The sequence below is a fragment of the Bidens hawaiensis genome, unplaced genomic scaffold (genome assembly GCF_021521415.1).
Source record: "Bidens hawaiensis isolate Kalapana, Puna unplaced genomic scaffold, B.hawaiensis_p1.1 tig00001920_1, whole genome shotgun sequence".
Classification (NCBI taxonomy): domain Eukaryota; kingdom Viridiplantae; phylum Streptophyta; class Magnoliopsida; order Asterales; family Asteraceae; genus Bidens; species Bidens hawaiensis.
This window is the reverse complement of record NW_027491107.1, coordinates 1,086,105-1,108,532: the sequence shown is the minus strand read 5'-3', so window position 1 is coordinate 1,108,532 and position 22,428 is coordinate 1,086,105. Positions and strand designations below refer to the sequence as shown.

At 33.4% G+C, this 22,428-nt stretch overlaps 2 protein-coding genes across 3 annotated transcripts; both read left to right on the top strand.

Moving 5' to 3' along the window:
• Positions 1–4,208: 4,208 nt before the first annotated feature.
• On the top strand, positions 4,209–13,737 carry LOC143599654 (uncharacterized). Its single transcript, XM_077077565.1, has 14 exons — positions 4,209–4,473; positions 8,927–9,005; positions 9,273–9,420; positions 10,470–10,605; positions 10,963–11,221; positions 11,293–11,476; positions 11,864–11,965; positions 12,045–12,374; positions 12,448–12,531; positions 12,600–12,758; positions 12,824–12,907; positions 12,981–13,118; positions 13,192–13,304; positions 13,389–13,737. The coding sequence occupies exons 1-14, from the start codon at positions 4,434–4,436 to the stop codon at positions 13,609–13,611; spliced, it is 2,079 nt and encodes a 692-aa protein (XP_076933680.1). The 5' UTR covers positions 4,209–4,433; the 3' UTR covers positions 13,612–13,737.
• Positions 13,738–16,959: 3,222 nt separating this feature from the next.
• Positions 16,960–19,741, top strand: LOC143599639 (plant intracellular Ras-group-related LRR protein 4-like). Of its 2 annotated transcripts, none has more exons than XM_077077556.1 (4): positions 16,960–17,093; positions 17,530–18,182; positions 18,302–19,215; positions 19,352–19,741. In XM_077077556.1, the coding sequence occupies exons 2-4, from the start codon at positions 17,549–17,551 to the stop codon at positions 19,496–19,498; spliced, it is 1,695 nt and encodes a 564-aa protein (XP_076933671.1). In that variant the 5' UTR covers positions 16,960–17,093; positions 17,530–17,548; the 3' UTR covers positions 19,499–19,741. The 2 variants fall into 2 exon arrangements, with proteins under 2 accessions (XP_076933671.1, XP_076933666.1); XM_077077551.1 differs by having other exon boundaries at positions 16,966–17,093; positions 17,505–18,182.
• The last annotated feature ends 2,687 nt before the right edge of the window (positions 19,742–22,428 follow it).

Sequence of the window (22,428 nt, the reverse complement as noted above, 5' to 3'; positions counted from 1 at the left end):
AAACGATGAACCGACACCCTCAACCGTTAAAGTCATAAGATCCGGATGGAATCGGGTATAAGCCGATCAAAATACGAGCTTAGGGGTCACCCTAGCTCGGATCCGAAATGAACGGGACGAAAAACAGTGTTGAAACACGTTTTTCCGGCCACCACCCGTTTTTCCGGCTTGGCGGTGCCGGAAAGGCGGCGTACGAGGATAAAGGAATGTTAGAGAATGTTCTGACATTCTCTTACCTAACCATAGGAAGAATAACGAATTCGCTATGCCAATTCGTTAGGAAAGAATGACAAATTAACCCCATTCGTTATGCCATCCGTTATGGATAATTAACGAATGAACCCTCCTTCGTTAGGCTCATTCGCTATGCCAATTCGTTAAGAAAGAATAACGATTGAACTGACGAATGAACCCTCATTCGTTATAAAGGGTCAATTCATTATACATGTTCATTCGTTATAAAGGTCCATTCGTCAAGAAGTAACGAATGAGCTCCATTCGTTAAGAAACTGAATAACGAACTAGACTTTGAAAGAATGACAGAAAGGTCCCTGGACTTAGAATAAAATGGTTTAATTACAAAGAAGCCCTCAAACTTTATTAGTTAGCAAATAAAATAATAAATTAAGAATTCTAATGAAAATTGTGTTAAGACAGTTAATGACAATAAAATTTTTTCAAGCTGACCTGGCAGCTCGACCCACCCAGGGGCTCTGCCCCTTGAACCCTTCTAGGGGTTGCCGCCCCTAGAACCCTGCTTCCAGGGGCGCTGCCCCCGGACCCCCGTTCATTGAGGGTTATAATTAAACTAGAAACACGATATGGGCAGTGATAGTTAATTAATACGTGTAATTGTTATACAGTTAGCCGCGCATAGCTAAAGAAAGGAATAACCATTAACGATGAACGTAACCGAGTTTAGGTGAATTTCTAGCCCCATTTACTTGTTATATTTTCAGGGCTTTGTGCATACTCAATGTGATTACTTAATACACTTACCTTGAGTGGTAAGTGTATGCATGGATGATATATGTGATAGATATTATATTGTGAATATAAATGGAAGCTTGTTGGTACGTGAACTATTTTCGGATATTGCACGTATCGCCAAGGAAGGTAAGTGTTAGAATATATATAATTGTGTATGTATGAACGGTAAATCAGGGTATGTACGAAATTGTATGAATGTTAGTATGAAAGTATGATTGAGTGAAGGTAGGGAACAGACCCTAATAATATTTGCGAAAGAAGAGAACATACCCTAATAATATCTACAAACGAAGGGAACAGACCCTATTAATATCTGCGAATGTAGGGAACATACCCTAATAATATTTGCGAATGTAGGGAACCGACCCTAATAATATATGCGAAGGTTATAGGACGAAATGCATGTATATATGTATGAATGAAAGAAAGAATGAAAGTATGAAGAAAGGTAAAAGGCTAATTATGCTATACGTATCTTCGGATGCGTATATAAGTAAGTATATGTATGTATTGTATGTTACCTGTTTTAACTAGAACTCACTCAGCGTAGCTAACTTTTAACATGCACAAAGGTGAATAGATTGAAGCAGTTGGCTTGAGAGAATGACACACGACATGATTGAAGGGATTTGCATCCAAAGAATTTTTGTCATAATGAAGTTTATACTAAGGGTCTGTTTGGTATGGAGTAATGGAATGAACGACGGAATGGAATGGACGTGGTAATGGAATGGACAAAGGAATGGAATGGGTTATTACCATTCCAATGAAATGTTTGGTTACCATATGGGAATGAAATAAATCATTACTTTGTATTGTTGGTAGGTAAGAAAAAAATAATAATAAAATTAAAATGGTAGTGAGTGGTGGTGGTGGGAGCGGTGGCGGTAACGGTACGGTGGTGGTGGCGGTAACAGTGGAGGTGGTGGTGGGCAGCGGTGACAGTGGGCGGCGTGGGTTCATCTTGTGTTACTCTGATTTCTACGGTTCGCTAGGGTTTACGCGCAATGTTCATCGTTTTTGTTTAATTAATGCTGTTTAGTTCTTTTTCTTTTTTTGGAAGATTCCGTGCTTGCTTTTATTATTATTATTATTATTATTATTATTATTATTATTATTATTATTTATTATTGTTAGATTTTGGAGAGAAAGGGGAAGATAGTGTTCGTTTTTGCGTTATCAAGGTCAAACGAAGCGCGATAGCTAAAAATTAGGATTTAAATGAACCAGGGCGAGCTCGATCAGTAGAGCTCGGTTTGTTTTGATTTACTAGAACTCGAACTCAGGCTTAGGCTCGGCTTGTTTCGAGCTTTTTTTTAACCTTGAGTTTGGCTCGTGAGTCTTTTTTTTCAAACTTGAGCTTGGCTTTGGATCAACTCGTTTGTTATTTATATATTAATTTTTATTAATGATTTCTATACTTACTTTAGCTATTTTTATATGTTTTGAGGAAAACCTTTTGAGCTCGTGTAATACCTTAAATATGCCAAAACTTTGCCAAAGATTGTGTTACCGACTACCATGTACATTGAAAAAGCTTTTCAGTAGCTTAAATGCTTATCTTCATATACTTCTCTATTTCAAAACACCAAGTTTAAAACCTTTTACAATAGTTTAGTTTCCAAGTGTTTTAGCAAGACATCAAAAAATTTTAATTTTATAAACTCACCTAACTTTCGTTAATTTTTTTTTCAATCTTGTTAATTTCGTTTACAAGTGACTTAAATAGAACATATTGTAAATTATGGTTACTAGGGATGTAAACGAACTTAGCCGAGCCTATGTTCAACTAGACTCAAGCTCGACCCAGCTTGTGAGTAATTTTTAAGTTTTAGCTTGGCTCGTGTTTTACTTTTTATAGCTAATTAATGTTCATGTTTAATACTTTAATTATTTGTTATAAATATATTTCAACTATGATATATGGTATATACAATTTAGTTCTTTTTATTATAATTTTATATATAAAAGACCCATCTAATATAATTATATGTTAATAATTTAAAGAAGTTTATATAAATAATATTATGCTTATTTAGGTCCACAACGCATCTTAAGTACGTTAAGTGAAGCGTGGGCTAGCCAGTCTTGAGTAGCTCATGAGCGGCTTGACTTGTTTACATCCATACTTGTTACTATTCGGTGATTATTTTCTGAGGAAGTTGCATAAATGGTTCATGTGGCTTGATTTGGGGATGAGATGTAGACCATACCCATACCTAAAATAAGTAAATCTTGGTACCCATAACCGTACCCGAATTGTATGGTACGAGTACCGGTACAGGCACGGGTACAAGTGCTTTGGGTACGGTACTCGCTTTGGTATCCCCTTGTTCTTTTTTTAAACATCTCCACTAAACTAGGAATTAGTAAGGGTACGATACCAACAATCAATTATCTATAATACCACAACCAAAATTGTAATACCGCAACCAAAATTGTAATACCGCAACCAAAACATAATACCAAAACTAAAAATGAAACAGATCAACCATAATATTAAATCCATTCAAAATCAAGTAATGAATACCAAAACATACAAAGTGTTTATTATTGTTTTTAGTTAATGATTTAGGTTTAATGATTTAGGTCCAATAACCTAAATTTTTATCAATTGGATTATGAACTAAATTTTTTTTGCCCGATATATAAAAAAAGGCTACATATTTCAAACGGGTACCGAGTACCCGTAATACCCGTACCTATACCCGTAAGTACTCGTACCTAAAATCAGTAAATCCGGTTACCCGTACCGAATAGACAAGTATGGGTACAAGTACAGGTACCAGTACTGAACGGGTACGGGTATTCGGAAAAAAAAGCTCACCCCTAGTTTGATTATATAGCGAGCTTGATCCCTAGATCTTAAAAAAATTTCAAATTTAGTCCACACATTTATGAGATGGTTGCACGTTTAGCCCTCACTATTAATCCCGGTTAGTTTTTAATGGAAAAATAATGTTATATGTCATTCAAGTTAGGGTAATTGTGTTTCTTCAGATTTGGAACTACATTCAAAATACTTTATAGAACTCTTAACGCTAACTACATCATCTTCGCCTAGTGCAAAATTGAAGATTTAATCATGTGAATACTTAGGAGGCTAGTGTATACGCTATTCCTTGAAGACTTTGTATGCACTTTTTTTAATTCACTCCATGCATTTTCTAGTAATTTATGTCATAACATGTTATGTTAATTCTTTTGATTAGTGAGGTGTTAAACCACATACAAAAGATAGGTAAAGAGGACTAAACTAAAGTGAACAAAACTAGCATTGATTTGAAAAGCATGCATAAATGCCTTAAATTTGATATTATGATATTTAGTTTGGTAAATGTAACATCATGCTGGTTTTTGAGTGGGTGTAATTTTTATTGTTAAGCATAATACGCTAGAATACTCTCTAATTATTTTTTCATCTACCAGGTAGCACTGTCTTGATGGAAGAATCATGTCGTAAGTTGCAAAAGCCACACAAAGGTTCCCTTTTAGTTCATGATCCTATTTGCTGTTGATGTACTAGTAGTTGGTAACTTTAAATAATCACCGCTTATGATGTTTGTTGCGTGGAAACCGTTTGAAATGTGAATTGGATAACATGAAATATTGGTAAAGGACAATGAAAAAAATTGATGAAAGAGTTAACTGTTAAGGATAAACTGTAGAGACGATACACACATTAAAGAGACTGATGAAAAGGTATAAGTAAAAGAAACGAGATTTGCATATGGTGTGCCTTGTCGAGTGATATGTGATTGTTAGGAGGAAGGAGGGTTTTTTTATAAGGATATATAGACATAATTAGAACAACGTATGATAGGTAAAACTCACATTCGTGTTCTAGGACCACCTCATTTTTTTGGAGATAGGCTTTCACTAAATAAATGTGTCGAGCTCATTTATCAGCAGTATCATGGATGAGTTGTTAAAGTCTGTTTAGGTGGCAATTTTGAGATGCGTGTCTTTTGTAGTTGATATTGTGCTAGTTGTGGAGAGCAAAACGGGGCTGGATAATAGGTTGGGGTGACAAGCAGTCTTAGGATAAACACTCTAAATTCGAGTACCTTTATGGAACCATGTCGATGAGAACGCCTAAAATACTACTGACGCCAAGTTGTAATGCTAAGTACCAAGTTCAAATTTGACATAAAGTATTTAGGGTAATTTGACATAAAGTGTTTAAGGGCATTTGACATCAAGAAAATACAAGTTCGAGAGATAATGATGTTGAGGTGGATGGGTGGATACGTTCATATAGTTTGGATAAGACAAGGGAGGGGTGGTTGAGATAGTATGTTCATGTGAAATGTAAACGAATGACAATGTTTATGATAATTATGGAAACCTTACAAGTGGAGGGAAGAAAGATGAAGACCTAAACTGACATGAATAAGTAAATGAAGAAGGATTTTGTAGATTTGCACATATTAGAGGACATGAGCGGGCGTAAGAGTGTAGACGTGTAGAATTAAGGTTATGGATTTAAGGGGAGTTTACACTTGTGTCTTAGTTTTGTTTTGAGTTCCTTGTTTTGCATACAATTAGCTTGTTTCTACCCTTTCGTTTTGCTTTAGCCTTAGCTTTGCATAAGACTTGCCTTGACATTAAGACTTTTTAGGGGAACATGAGACTTTTTAGGGAAACATATAACTTAAAATATTTTAGAATTTTTTATTAAATGGTTAATTTATTACTTGGTTTTATATTATGACATGATTTGTCATGATTTTAGGTATTTCTATTATTTATGTAAATGTTGTATAGTTTGTATATATAAACTTGAAAAATTTAAAATAGAGATCATCATCATCGTACTCAGTATATCCCACCAATAGCAAAGCTATGGTAGGGTCTGAGGAGGTAAGATGTAGACAGCCTTACCTCTACCCTATAGGAATAGAGAGGCTGCTTCCGGTGAGACCCCCGGCTCGCTCGTAGTTTTGCATCAAGCCTTGGACATAAGACACATAACACTCAACCATCGGGACACCGCCTATTGGTGCATGCACCCTTGTCTTTCGGCTATCAACGCCACCACCATGATGCCTGGTTAACCTTCCGTCACTTTTAACGTTATTTTCACGAGATTAGTAAAATAACATCAAAATAGTGCAATTTCACTTTTGCCACCCGAGGGTTCGCACATATATACATTATATGCGCGTGAATTGCAATATAAGGAATGTGAGCCATGGTATTTTATTGTTTTGTAATTAGCATCAATTTTAACAAGGATGCACGACAAAGTTCATGAAGAGCGTACATGAAAAGACAATGCTATCTGCAGACTGTTTGTTTTCTCGGAGACGTTTCATTAAAAAACATTTGCGTAAGCTCTTCTTGGTGCATACTTGGCTCATCCACTTCTGAGATCTTTTAAGGTATGTATAGGGGTTAAAACACCACACTCATTGTCCACCACCACCTTTACCCACCGTTCACCACCACCACCACCACCACCATCCACCTGTCATTTCTGCTTATCAAGTGCTATCCAAGGAAAAAAATAGTATTTAAGAATTTTGTAGGTGGCTCTCTTATGCTTTATGCTAGTTTGGGGTATAGGTATAAATGTGATAAATACATTAGTAACTATGAACCGGGAACAACATTCATTGGACAAACAATCCCTATAAATATCAATAACTATGGTCTAGGAGCACTACTCGTTAGAGAAACCGACTTATACATAAAATTATGATGCGATCAATGAATATTGTAAAAAACCATAATCAAGGAATGCCATTAGAGAGCAATGGAAAACAAGCTTATGATGATTATACCCTTTGAGAAAATGGGTTTAAAGGATGTTAGAGCATTCTCGTTCATTCCCCTCTCTCTAAATCCAAAATCACACTAAAAATCATTGCATTTTCTTTTTTATGTTCAATAAAATAATATTTTTATACATTTATCATTACATATTCTCTTTCCTCTACTCACAACAACTTTCAAAAAAATATTAAAAAAATTATAGAGTGCTATAGGAACTTTTCAAATAATATATAGAAAAATCAGTGCTAAATAAAGTCATGCCATGACCTAAAGGTACTGTATATCAGTGCCGAATAAAGTCATGCCATGATTTCCTTAGTTGAGTAAGACAACACTAAACTCGAGATAGATGAGCATAAAGTTTTGTCGCTATTTCATTAAGTCGTATAGGCAAGATTATGAACGTTTTTAGCATGTCGACTTTTAGACTTAAAGCATATAATCATACGCACGATCTTTAAAAGATGCGATTAAGCTTTTAGTTTAGTAGATGCTTGAGGTGATACTTGAGTATGGAGAGTATATAGAAAAATTGCTTTCTGCACTTATGAAAGGTGCTTTAAATACGTATTGCCCTTCGTTTCATGACTTCTTCAACATTTTGGTCCCTCATGAACAAGGTATTTTGGTGTTATCATCCTTATATGACATTCGTGCATGCTGTTGGTGCATGAGTGTGATCCCAGTGTTGTATACATGTATGTGCGTGTATGTATTGTGTGTGTATGCCATGCTCACGAAGAGAATGTTATATTAGAGATGAAAGGATAAATCTAGTTATAAATTTAAAAGACACATTCGAATTCGAAGGCTTGTAATATTTGACATTATAGTTGTGCACAGAATGAAGAAACTCATACATTGTTACTTTAGACATTATGTGGTTGTAAAATAATTTAGAAAGGTGTTATATTGACTTTATCATTATCATCCACAACACCGATACGCTCAGTTTTGCCATGGTGTTAGCATTCATACAACAAACTCAATGAAGTTTGTTGTTATAGATGTAGGAGGAACCAACAATGGTGGCATGGTTTGGAAGACAAGGAAGTGTTGTGTCATTGGAATGAGCTCACGTGTAAAGTATGAGAGCCTTCACATGGGCGAAGCAAATTTCAGACTTCCATATGGAGGGCATGGTGGTTTATTAGGAAGATAAAAGGTGTTTACACATATTAAGGTTTCTCCTATGTGTAAAATGAAAATTAAGGGAACAGGTACGGAAGTAGGCACATGGATTTGATAAGCAATTGTTTCTTTAAATATTATAAGGATATGCATTTAAATTAGGGACTTTCTATATGTTAGATCACATGTGTTTTGGTTATGAGGTTACCATTAATTAGGTTGTGGCATTACATTGTTTACATATAGATAAGTAGGGGAAGGTTAACGTACAAATGAAATTAACGTGCTAAACGTGAGAATCAAGTAGAGTAATTATACATACAAGTAGAGTAATTATGTGATTACATCATAGAGTAATTATTATAGAGTAATTACATAATTACTCTACTTGTATATATAATTACTCTACTTGATTATCACATTTAGCACATTAATTTCATTTGTATCTGATTCATAGCCTAGATAAGTAAATCTAATACTATGGATTGCAAAACGTTCATTATTATATACTTGTTTATGATTATTAGAGCAAGTATAATAACAAAAAAATAAGACAACTCTCAAGTCTACATCGATTTTTTTTTCTATTCTCCGTCACCCACTTTTATTTAGTAAACGCATAAATAAAAAAATAAGACAACTCTCAAGTCTATATCCATTTTTTTCTATTCCCCATCACCCACTTTTATTTAGTAACATGTTAGGTTGTTAATAGTGTTGTCTTGATTACTATGTTTGTTCAAGACTTTCAGAAAAATTTAAAAAAACTATTTTTTTTTATTATGATGCACATTTTCTTTACCTTTTGGGCATCATATTTGAAAAAGAAAATTTTGTTGTTTAAACGCAATGAACACAAACTTAAATTTGAGTTAAAAATGTTTATTTTTATCTTTATTTTCTTCGCCACCACTTTCAAATTATGGTATGACTTTTTGAGAATAAATTAGAATTCAATACAATGAGGTTGAGTTGGATGTGATGTACATACTTATATCTTAATATCTTAATAAATTTTGTATTACAGTTGGATTTCAATATGTCATGCTAAAGGCCGACCGAAAAAGTATATGCCGGGTTGAATGCTCGGAACCATCAATTGCAGAGTAGGCTCACTACTTCCTTTCTTTCTTTTTGATCTATTGAAATCTTTTAGATAAGATTTCTTCTTATAGCTTTTATATCTACCCCCTTTGCTTGAAGATATAAGAATAACTTGCACACGCTGCATTTAGAGTGTTTTTGCATGAAAGCTTCATATTGAATGCCTACAGGGCTGTTTTATCATTCATTTTTTTTTTTGTGTGAAAGTGTTCTACATTTGTCCATGCTAATTGTTTTTGTTTATTGAATCGCTGATGAATGTATTATAGTCTTAGGAATTGGGATATTATTAAATACATAAAGGAAGAAGATGTTCCCTCCGGATTACATTGCACTAATATCTACCCAGCTTATCAGGACCCGCGACAAAATAATGAGTGGCAAAAGTTCTTGAATTTCCTCCAACAATCTACAAAGGTGTTAAATTGTTCTTCCCATGTATGTTTTAATTTGTAGTTTACTTGCAAAGCGTCATTTTCTCAAGTTCGAGCTCAGTTTGTTTATTATATAATAATCTATATATATACTATATTTTAATGCTTGACCCATGGGCATATCTCAGCTTGTGAATTGTTTTTTAAGTTTGAGCTCGGCATGCTTGAACGTCCATAACTTTTTCATATGTTAATATAGTTTAAAAAAACTATATCATAAAAAAGGAGCATTTTATTCTCTTTGATTTGAATATATGGTATTCCTTTAGGTTTTTTAATTAAAAAGTTAACATGTTGCGTGATTACTAGTGTTTGTGTTCCTCGGTGCATCGCACATGCGCCCTTTAATTTTTATACATTTATTAATTATTTTTATGTTTTTTTGTTATAAGTTTTATATGCCGCGTAATATATATTATTTCGTTATTTTATATAATAATAATAATAATAATAATAATAATAATAAATTTAAAAGTTTATAAAATTAACCGGCTCGTTTAGGCTAGGGCTCATTTATTAAACAAGCTTATTTTAAGGCTCATGCTTGTTAAAGCTAGGCTTGATTTGAGCTTTAAACAAGCTGATCTTGAATAGCACACAAGCCGGCTTGGTTTGTTTACATTTGTAATGAGATTGAATAATAGACTCCCTAATATGATAAAACATAAAAAATAAAGACAAGTTTAAATTAGTATTTAATTCTACTATTTCTAAAACTGTTAAATTAGTGCTTCTTGTTCCTGATCTATCTTGTCTTATGGTGATAAAGCTGTTATTTATAATATCTAGAGGTCAAGTCTAAAAATAAAGTTGGAAGTGTTTTACAGTTTTTCCATCTGAGGTTGTTCTCCTCTTAAATTTCTAGTTTTTATAGTTTAAAATCATTTACCGTAATGCATTCATAGCGCTCTATAATCCCTACAAGATGAAGCATTATTTAAATTGCTATCATGTTTTCTAGATAATATCGCAAAAAATGGAATTATATTCATTATTTCAGTATGTTCTTACTGGTTGAACATGCTTTTGAAGGCTGCTTCTGCATGCACTGAGAGTGGTCAGGTTTATATTCTTCCATCCAGGCTGGATGAAGAATACAGTCATGCAGTGGTCCACTATCTAATGCATGAACATGGTGTCAACAGAAGTCAAAGCCATGTCAAATCTGGTTAGTTTGCTTTCAATGTGCAATATCATTATCCTTTTGTTTATATTCATTGTTTTATCCATCATCATTATTTGGGTGTCTGAAGATTGTTCAGATGCCAAATTTTCTTTTTCATATAATGCATACAGGCTGCTTTTAAATTGATACCATGTGTTCTTTTCCATATGGTTTACAATGTTAACTACGATTTCTAGTGACCCCTTTAATATTTGAATTGAATGCAAAAACATAAAAGTAAAACTAGCCATTATCATGACACATTAGAATATCTATCACTATAATTGGGAAACATGGATTGTGATGCGTTCATGATGTCACAGAGGAACAGTTCATTTTATTTGCTTTGTTTTTGTTCAGATTCGAAAAATGCTAATGATGGAATTCAATTAGAACATGTTAAAAGAGATGCTAAAGATAGTCGCACAGGTGAGCTGGCTAATTGCAAATCTGAACGTATCAGATCTGAATGTAGTGCAACAAGTTTCAATGGTCCAAGGAAGAACTATGCGTGTGCGCATCCTAGTTATTTGAAAACCCTTGGTCAAAGCCATTCTGACTGGATTTTTGATGCTATTGCTGAATTTGTGGACAATTCAAGAGATGCCAAAGCAACAATGTACTTTTCCATGAATATCTATGATTTTTTTTTTGTTTGTCTATCATTACTTATTTGGCCATGTTGAGCAGGTTTGATATATCTATTGACATGATATACTTTAGCATTGTCGATAAGGAAATTCCAATGCTGGCAATTGTAGATGATGGTCATGGGATGAGCCATGAGGAGATTATGAAAATGGTGTCTTTTGGTCGTAAGCAACCTGATTCAAGCGATCCTAATTATATTGGTAGATATGGTGTTGGATTTAAGGTATTTCTTTCTTGGCTCTCATATGATATCATACAGTATTACAACAACAAAGCGACAGCAGAGGCCGAAGGTGGAGACTGGTGTTGTTTGTAACCGGTGGTAGAGAGAGACGTGGCGGTGGTGGAGGATGGTGTTAGTGTTGTGTTGATGGCGGTGGATTCAAAAAGATGATGACTTACAACAACTGAAGCAAAGTGTACAACTATAATTGCACAAAATGAGACACCGACCCTTGAAATTGTAATCTATATAATTAGGCATGAATCAACTTCTTTTCTTTTTAATGCTTGATTAGTATTATGTCTATCTTTAAGTGCATTGACATACATTCTTAAGTTTACGTTCTCATGGTGCTGTTTGTATTGTGATCTTTGACACTATTTCCAGACCGGAACAATGAGACTTGGCAGAGATGCATTGGTTCTTACTCAGACTACAAATTCCAGATCAATTGCTTTTCTTTCCCAATCACTAAATGAAGGAAAAGATGTATGAAATACAAATCATTATTTTCATTATAAAGTTATGTTTTTTTCCCAACGATTAGTTATGTTCTTTGCTGCTACAGAATATTGAGATCCCGATTGTAACGTATTCTCGGAAAGGGCAATATATGGAAGTTGATACCAATGTCCAGACTGGAACTTCATCAAAGAACAACTTGAAAGCCATAAGGGAATTCTCACCGTTGGACAAATTTTTAATTGGTGAGAAGGCAGGCTTATTTAACAGACAAGGTACCGGGACACAAATATACATATGGAATTTGGATGAATGGGGGTCAACATATTCTCTTGAATGGGTCAACGGGATCAATGGTGGTAGTTCTTTTGACCAAGGTGACATTTATATTCGCTCACGTAGGCCCAGATCTTGTCTTGGTCAAATGACCAAACAGGTGTCTGTATGAAATATTCTGTCATATAAATCCATATAAAGTCTGCAAGCATATAATTAAATGTGATCTTCAGGTTCCATTAGATTACTCACTCAGATCCTATTTAGAAGTCATCTTTCTAGATCCACGAATGAAGATAAAAGTCCAAAGTTCATTGGTATGTAAATCGCCTTTTCAAGTTGGTTTTGTGTTATCAATATGATCGCTTAACTTAACGTGCAACAGGTTAAAAGCCGCCCATTAGCAAAATTTCTACACAAAACCAGCATAGAAAATGGCTTTGTTTTGGGAAAACCAGTTGAACTCATTCTTGGACACTCTCAGCTAGACCTGGAGCAGGGTAATTGTGGAATTTTCTTATATTGGCATGGTCGATTGATCGAGGTGCGTTTTACCTTTTTGTGTTAGTTTTCTTAATGTTTGTTTTAAATCCCTAATGCTTCTTACAGGCATACAAAAGAGTTGGATGCATGATACACAATGGCGAAAAGAGTCATGGCATTGTTGGAGTCATTGACGTGACCAATGTGATGGTATGCTTCTTAAAAACATATATTTGTTAAGGCTTCTGATGCCACATTTGTTGGCATGGTTATTATTATGCAGGATGATTGTAATGGAAAGGTTTGGGTGCATAACAACAAACAAAGTTTTGTGGATTGTGAACCTTATGCTTTTCTAGAAGACTGGCTCAGTAAAAAAGTAGACGAGTACTTGGATAACACTATCGACAAGGTCAATGTGGTAAGTCTCATACCTTTAATTATTTAATTTTATTTGTTATGATGGTTTACAAATTCAGGGTTTTATGGTGCAGAAAAAAGGTGGTGTGCGGTATAAATCTGATCGCGAGTGGGTGCAATGCAACAAGTGTGGGAAATGGAGAACTCTACCAGTTGATTTTGATAGCAAGACACTTCCTCTAGAATGGTATATTCTTATTATTTTTTTTTGTAAAAGAATGAAAGTTATATGATTATATGGGCGGGCGTGTGATAGAATTTTCAACTGAAGGTTTTGCTATATGAAGCCGGTGAATGGGAAATGTGAGATGCCAGAACAGAAGTTAGAGAGTGGAGTTATCACGATTTCTTCAAAACGAACGGGGTACAACTGCAAGGAGAAGTCAACAGAAAGTGAGAAGTCAACAAAAAGTGAGGAGAAGTCAACAGAAAGTAAGCATGAGGATGATTTTCTTCAGCCACTGAAAAGACTTAGAAGGGGCTGCAAAACTTAGAGTAGAAATCACACTTGTAAATGGTTGGTTAGTAAAAACGGACCCTCAATAGATGCAGCTTCAGCTTTCATTTTTGGGTAATATGTGTTACTATATACAAAATGGCAATTCAAGGATTCAGATTAATGTGATCAACTGGAAGTTTAGCTTTGCTGGTCCTTTTTTAAAAAGTCAATGTCTTTGTGAAGACCAGTGTATGTATTTTTTTCGTTTGCACCTAAATCGGCGTATTAGTATAAAATATTTATATTGAAGACATCACACATGTTAAAATATAGATTTTGGGTAATAATATAAAAAAATGGATAAGCTTGATTTTTCTACACATGTAATGAATTTTTATAGATTTTGTAAATAAACTAGAAGACGACAAACCTGTATGGCTGTATATTATCTTATTAGATTGTTTTTGAACAACCAATTTTATTGAAAAACAAATACTAACAAGAAGCTATCTAACCAAACAACAATACACCCGAGTTATATTGTCTTAATAGATAAAATGGGTCCTACATGTTAACACAAAAAATAAACGAAAAAAATAATTTCCGTTAAATCTTTCCAAAATGAATCTAACAAAGACAAGAACAAAAATAATTCATAAAGATGTTTCCTTAGCATTCACATCTAAGGAAATGGCTAAAAAACATATAAAACACCTCCGCATTTCGTCCCCTCTGCAACCCCCCATATTTTTATAGGAAAACAAACCAATCCTTCAAATTTGCTTATTTACTACTATTCATATCTCGTTTTTTTTTCTAGAAGTGAAGGGAGTCATCCCTTTCCTAACTATCTTTCATCATTTCTGTCATCCATATCAACGTCACGTCAGTTTGTCCCTTACAATCTTTTAAGAGTGAAAATGGCCATCATTCATCCTAACCTATCTTTCAACCATTTTATTTTGAAACATTTATTTAAATAAATTAATAAAATTCTTCTCAAATAAAAATAACATAATACAAAATTAAATTAACATTCTATTAAAAAAATATAAAATACTTGAAAATAAACATAGATAATATTAGGGGTGAGAAACATACGGTATTTAGAAAATGACTGCTCTTTTTCCTTTTATTTTTATAGGTGTAAAGTCGTAGTAACGGTGTGCGTGATGTGGTTCGGTGTGGTTTTTGGTTAAAACCAAACCGTAAACCAAAACTTTGGTTTTTGGAGTATTTGAAACCGTTCGGTTTCGGCTTTTTCAGTTTTGGTTTTTCAGTTTTTATTTTGGTTTCGGTTCGGTTTCGGTTTTTGCCATTTGATCTTGAAAATTTTAGATCAAAGAAAGTTTTCAAAAAATAATTAATATATGTGTAAATAATTTTGTTAATTGTAAAATAATTGATTATTAAACATTTTACCAAAAATATTTGAGTTACATGTTTATTAATTTTTTATAATTACTTAATATAACATTTAAAATAATAAAAATTTAGAAATTCGGTTCGGTTAGATTTTTTCGGTTTTTATTATATGCAAAACCAAAACCGAATCTTTAGTTCGGTTTTTTAGTTTTTCGGATTAGGTTTTTCGATTTCTTACACACCCCTAAGTCGTAGTATTGTATCTTGATGTAATAAAGTTTTCCCTTTATAGGCATAAATGACGTGTTGCTCAACCATAACTGTCACTTTTAGAAATATTGTTTTTGTTTGGTTTCTAGAAAAACCATAGATCTAGGTTTTTTAATTAATTTTCAGCGTATCATTAGTTACTAAAATATTTCTATTAACTTTGCAAGGTCTAGTTAGGCAACTACTTAACTGGTTGTGCTAATTGAATATCTCCTTATTCTTTTTCTTGTGCATGAAGTAATTAAATCAAGGGTTGTGGATTCTTTAATGGTAAGTAATTGATTAGAAATCTCTACCTTTTCCAGTGATTTTATGTAGAAAGATTTTCAGACGTTGATTAAAGAGCTGAAATTTTCCAAATTAAGGCTTTCTAAAATTCATTTTTAAAATTCATTAATTAAACCACTTTTAATCAACTATGAATATAGGTGCTAGATTAAGTAATTCGATAAAATTTCACACGCATATATAAACAATATTCATAGTTACTTAATTTATGTTAGATATTCATTTATTTGTAAAATAATAGCCATTTATGCAATGAATTATGTTCTTTTTTTATCAAAATATTATTAATTAATTGTAACACCATGTAAAATAGAATAGTAATATAAATTTCTCAATGTAGACTCCTAGACTTAAATTAAGTTATCACTTATCTGTGTTGCACACAAGCTTTTATACACACACGGTAAAAAAACGGGTTTCATAATTCTTACAGTTCTTTCAATATTTACCACATGGTGGTATAATAATAATTAATTAAGTTTTAAACAACTTTACTTTTCCCCCCTTTACCTATCTATACTCATCCATATACCCTCAAGTTTTAAACGATGCATATACCAATGCATAATAAAACAAGATTTGAGTTTAACTGAAGTTAGTTAAAGTTAAACTTTTGAAAACAAAATATTTGTTCATCTAACTTTTAACTCACTTTCGCTCTAATAAAAGTCTTTTATTAATTATAACGTTAATAAGCTTTACTGAATTAAATGCAAACCTATTAAAAAATTAGATTTCTTTCAAAACTTATAAAACTGAACAACTTTATCATTTTACAACAAATTCACGTATACGTAGCCGTTAACTATTTTAAAATACTCAGAATTGCAAGTAACTATCAAACATATTTCTAATATGAAAAGTATAAATATTTACGTTATATGAGCTTCTCTACCATAACTATATGGACAGACTTTCAGCAAACACTGTTTATCCATTTATGTCTCTTTGTTCCTTAGTCGTTAAACAAAACGCCGTTAAAATATAAATACGAGTCGTCATCCCTTAACCTATACTTAAAAGTATCAACTTCTTCTTTCTAAACAATACGCTATTGAACAACGGTTTTTTGTACATGACTACATGAACCATAAAAGTAGCTCTTCAAAACGTCATTCAAATAAATTAAAATTTATAAAAAAAATCTATACATGAACCATAAAAGTAGCTCTTCAAAACGTCATCCAAATAAATTAAAATTTATAAAAAAAATCTATAAAATCATATAGTATAAAAGTAAAATTCTAGAAAACTCGATTATAGGTTATTTAAGGACATTACAAAAGAACAATTACACCAAAGATGTTTTCCTATGATTATTATTTGCTTTTAGTTCAACTTATTATTGTTAGTATTATTATTTCAAAAAGCATAATAATAATAAAATAAAGTAAAAAAAGTGGCAATAATTAACCTTTCATTAAAAAATAAAACATATATAGGTTTTGTTTGAGGCATATCGATCATTACAGTATTATCATCATATTCATCAACGGTGTAATAATAAAAACACACACACAGTTTTGTTTGTTGTCCGTCGAATCATTCGATTCTGCCTCTCCGCCGGTCAACGGAATCTGAATAATAATAAGTACTCTCTCACTCGATTCCCAGGTCAATTTCAATCTACTTACTACTCTTCAATTCAATTCAATTACCCTTTTCTTTTTTGAATATCCTCTACAATTCCCATTTCAATTTCTACTTTTTTCAATCTTTCACCACCGCCTGCAATTTCAATCTTTCAAATTGCTTATCTTTCTTACGTTCTTGAACCAAATCTCGTGAAATTCATGCTGTTTTAGACATTATTCTGTAGTAATTTGGTTCGATTTATTAATATGTTAATCAAGATTCAAGATTTTAGTTTTTGCTACTGTTATTACTGTAATAATATTTATTCTGCGGCGTTAATGAGATTTAACGCAATCCGTATCTGGGTTGGATTTGTTTCTTGATTTGCAATCTGGGTTTCTTCGGTTTCGAGATTTGAAGTGATTTTTCTTTGATTTTTGATTTTGTTAGGTTATCAATTATTGTGGCTGATTAGGGTTTTGAGATTGGAAGGTATGGATGCAAACTCTGTAGATGAAGTGGTGGCAGAGATCATGAGGCTTCATAGATCTCTGCCTCCCAGGCCAGATATCGAGGATGTTGAAGGTGCCAAGATACTGATCCGGAACGCGGATGACGAAGAACAAGCGAGGATGGAAGCTATTTCCAGGAGGAACAAGGGTAGAGATGTTCCTGATGAGTTGTTTAACGTGTTGATAGAGATGCAAAAGCATTCCGTCCGCTTTCAAACCATGGAACAGAAGCGCGAAGCTCTTAAATTGCTTGAGCTTGAGAATTACCACCAACTGTTTGACGAGATGATTCAGAGAGCTTCCAAGTGTGTTGACCCGAGTAGTGGTGATGATAATGCTCAACCTGCGTCAAGCAGTTGGTCGAATTCAGCTTCGGTTTCTGGTGCTAATTATTCTATGAGTACGGTGACTGCAACACCGACATCGCCGGCTTTTAGCTTGTATAACTATGAAAAGGAGCCTGTTAGAACTTCTGATTTGTTCACTAGAGATGATAGTTATGTCCCCAAGTCGGAGTCGAGTAGTGTTCATGATGGGATCGGAAGAATGTTCCGTTCAAGCGATACTTCGCGGCCCGCGATCGTGGATTCCACTTTAAAACCCGCCATTAGTTCTGGTAAACGTTTATCTTAACAACCCTTGATTACATCATCATGATGTTTACCTTTATATTATTAGGCCGTGACTCGTGACATTATCTCTGTTTATATACCTTTATTTTATAATGTTTTGTAGGTGATGATGGTGAGAAATTGAGTCTTATAAAGCTTGCTAGTTTGTTTGAAGTATCTTTTAAAAAAGGTGCAAAAGATCTTAATCTTAGTGGCCGATTAATGGACCAGATCGAATGGCTTCCTGATTCAATAGGAAAGTTATCTGGTTTAATCACACTCGATCTATCAGAAAACCGTCTTGTTACATTACCATCATCGATCGGAAACCTTTCGTCATTGACAAACCTTGATTTGCATTCCAACAAAATCATAGAACTCCCAGAATCTATAGGAGATCTTATTAAGTTAGTTCATCTTGATCTAAGAGCAAATCAGTTAACATCTTTACCACCAACTTTTAGTAAATTATTCTCCCTTGAAGAACTTGATTTGAGCTCAAACAACCTGTCGATGGTCCCCGAGCCCATATGTTCACTCACTCGTTTACAAAAACTCAACATCGAAACAAACAATATTGAAGAACTCCCATACAATATCAGTCAATGTTCTTCACTCAAAGAGCTTATTGCAGACTACAACAAGCTTAAAGCCCTACCCGAAGCCATAGGTAAAATCGGGTCCTTGGAACGACTGTCGGTTCGTTACAATAATATCGGTCGGTTACCAACGACGATGTCATCGTTAACCAACCTCAAAGAGCTTGATGTAAGTTTTAACGAGCTTGAATCGGTCCCTGAAAGCTTGTGTTTTGCTACCACCCTTGTGAAAATCAACATCAGCAACAACTTTGCTGACCTCACTTCGCTCCCGAGATCCATTGGAAACCTTGAGAATCTTGAGGAACTAGATATTAGTAATAATCAGATAAGATTCCTTCCAGATTCTTTCTCTATGCTGTCAAAGTTACATGTTCTTAAAGCTGAAGGGAATCCTTTGGAAATACCACCACTATCCATAATCGATCAAGGCCCGCGTGTAAGTTATTGTTTTTCCTTTATTCTTTCATAGATTCTTCAAACTTTTGGCTAATTCGATACATAACCCGAGTATGACCCGTTTATAAAACGGGTTATACTTGACAACACAAAATCTGATTATTTTTTTATTGCAGGCCGTTGTTCAGTATATGATAGAGCTTCAGGAGAAGAAGCAAGTGAAAGCACAACCAGCCAAACATAAGAAATCTTGGACGAGTATCTGCTTCTTATCGATGTCTAACAAACGCAGGCGCAATGGCATGGATGACGTAAAGGTCTAACTTGCATCGTCTCGGGTCGGTGAAGGGTAAAAGTATTTAAACCTCAGTTTTCATACTTAAGCATGTAGTTAAGAGTTGAATTTTGGTTTTGGTATATATTAAAGAGGTGATAAATAACTTGTTAATTATGTTTAGAATTTGTTTGTTTGTTTGTTTGTTTGTTTGTTTGTTTTTTCTGGTATGATAGACATGCAACATGGCTTTACTTATTATATGAACATGGATGATAGAAGTTGGACTTGAGCTGTCATGAATTATAGATAATTAATTAACAAATGATTAGAAAGGAAGGTTCTGATAAGGAATTATTTTGGAACTAGACAGTAGGAACTTGAGCTGTCAAAATATTGTTTTGTCTTTTTCCTTCTCTTTTCATATTATTATGTGAACTTGGTATCTTAACCTTATTATATTAATTATGTATAAATATGTTGTATAATTGTATAATAATGGTCCACTAACACAGAATATATTAGTTTACTTATAAATTTAAAATAAACGTATAATAATTAGTCAGACTGTAGCTAAATTAAAATTGTTGTGACTTTCCTTTTCTTAATACGTTAGTTGACATTTAATTAATCATCATGGCATGTCATTTACTGCTACTGCAATTACATTACATTAAATGGCGGTGTGCTATAACTAGTATGGTGCAACCCAAGACCAAGGGTGTGTTTGGGATTGCTTATTTAAGTGAAAAATGACTTTGGGTTAAAAAGACTTATAAACTTATGAAATTTTGAAAAGAAGTTCTTAAAAAAATGTTTGGATTAACTTATTTGTTGGGGGAAAACTAAAATAACCAAAAGGGACACTCTTTTTTAAAAGGAGTGTGATGGAGTTTAAGGGTTAGAGGGGTGTAATAGGTAAATCAAACTCATTAAATTAATATGTTACATATTTCTAACTTTTCAAAACCCCTTTATTTTGTCTTCACCATAAGTTAAAATCCATAAGGCCTTATGGTTTGCCAAACACCTTATACACCTTATTAACTTTTCAAAATGTTTATAAGTTATAAGTTGATAAAGATAAGGAATCCTAAACACTCCTTAAGACAAATCCTGCCCAGCCATCTTATTTTTACTCTGAATTACATTAAGAGCATTTACAACAATAAACTAAATATAAACTGCCATATTATTGTCAAATCATATTCCAATTTTTTCTTTAAAAACCCAACTTTCTTCCAAAACAAACCCCATTAAATAATATTAAACATGTATATATATATATAATATATATATATATATATGTGTGTGTATGTGAGGGAGGTTGTCATATCATAGTTTGTTGCAAGTTTGCAACAAACTGTTCAAGGCAGACTTGGCTTCATAATGGTGGGGTTTGTGATGCTGTTTGCTGCAGTGCCATCTCATTCGGACCTCGGAAAGTGGTGCATATTGTGGATGCTTAAGGGTTGGTGACACAACCCTAAACTACCCAAAGAATTTTAGTATTTATTTGAAAATAAGTTACTATAAATTTAAAAACTCAAAAATAATTAAATGCATAGATTATAAATTTTAAAAAATCTAGATAATTAAACAACACTTTATTCAATAAAAAATAGATAAAAATATTTTTCCAAACTCCATTGGCTGTTGACTTTTGTTATGACTTTAAGTGTGTCATTATCGCGAGCGTTAATTTGTGTGTGACCTTATTTTGCCATTTCGAACACTCTTGGTGCGATGTGCGATCGCTTGATCCTTCCTTTGAAACAAACTCTTGGCCAAAAACCTGACATTCGTTGGTCCACAGGGTCCATGTCTTCGGAAACATGAACCTAAGCCTTTTCTAACATCATTTCTTCATGACTCTATCTTTGTGGCCCTATCCTAATTATCGGTTCGGGATTTGGTTGCTCCAAATAAAATGATGTTTTGGAAAGATTGATAAAATGGTTGTAGAATAGTGTGTATAAAATTAGTGGAGAGTGTTATTTATAAGTGTAGAAAAAATAACGGTGAAAAAACTAGCCGTTAAGCACACACCCCAACATCATTTCATCTTCTCTTCAATGGAGAATTCCACCCATGAAACTACCCTTTGACAAACTTGGAGGGGCAAGCGGCAGTGTTCCCCACAAACCCAGGCATCCGTGCCCGAGCTCCATCCACACCCCTCTAGTACCAAATTCACTAATCCCTTTGGACTTTGGTAGATAGGTTCTTTTTTCTTATTAAAGTGAACTTGGTTTTATAGTAGTATATTCAGGAAAAGGGATATAAAAATCGTTTGCAACTAATGTTTTTTTTGAACGCCCAATGAATTTTTCAAATATTTAAAGTCGGCGTTCATGAACACTCGCCTGAATGTACGACAATGCGGTGAAATAAAACAAACTCAATTCAAGGACCCAATTAGTAAATGTCATCTCCCATCATCACCTTGTGACTCCGAAACTAAATGATGACGTAACTGAACCACATAGAACATTAAGCCTCTCCCTACCATTTTACAACTAACTCATTGGCTCATTTGAAACCGATTTCGGTTGGTTTACTGTTTTATAAAAGCCGGTGTTACCATTCGGTTAACAATTTGTAGTCGGTCGAGTAATTCAAACCAACCGACATATTAATAAAAATAATATTATTTTTTATGCAGGTTTAATTTAAATAAAAAAAGAAATTTTTATGTTGATACCTCGAACCAACTGAGATATTAATAAAAATAATATTATTTTTTATACATATTTAATGAAAAAAAAGAACTCTTTTATATAAGCAAACCTAACAGTTGAAATAGATTACTAATTTAAACAATTATGTGGTGTCGAGTTTTTATTTCTTTATGTTTTTTTGTAAATTTCTTAAATAACTAAAGGTTGAATGTCCGGTTGACCTAACCAAGCCAACCGGTTTGATTTAGTTGTTTATCCAAAAACCATATTTATTCATTCGGACTAGATTTCCCTTCAA

What these genes read in the sequence shown, in the direction of transcription:
- LOC143599654 (XM_077077565.1), top strand. Translation starts at nt 4,434, where the DNA reads ATGGAAGAATCATGTCGTAAGTTGCAAAAGCCACACAAAG. An exon ending in TCGGAACCATCAATTGCAGA is followed by an intron (nt 9,006 to 9,272) that starts GTAGGCTCACTA and finishes AATGTATTATAG; the next exon opens with TCTTAGGAATTGGGATATTA. An exon ending in TAAAAGTCCAAAGTTCATTG is followed by an intron (nt 12,532 to 12,599) that starts GTATGTAAATCG and finishes AACGTGCAACAG; the next exon opens with GTTAAAAGCCGCCCATTAGC.
- LOC143599639 (XM_077077556.1), top strand. Translation starts at nt 17,549, where the DNA reads ATGGATGCAAACTCTGTAGATGAAGTGGTGGCAGAGATCATGAGGCTT. An exon ending in AAAACCCGCCATTAGTTCTG is followed by an intron (nt 18,183 to 18,301) that starts GTAAACGTTTAT and finishes AATGTTTTGTAG; the next exon opens with GTGATGATGGTGAGAAATTG. An exon ending in TAATCGATCAAGGCCCGCGT is followed by an intron (nt 19,216 to 19,351) that starts GTAAGTTATTGT and finishes TTTTTATTGCAG; the next exon opens with GCCGTTGTTCAGTATATGAT.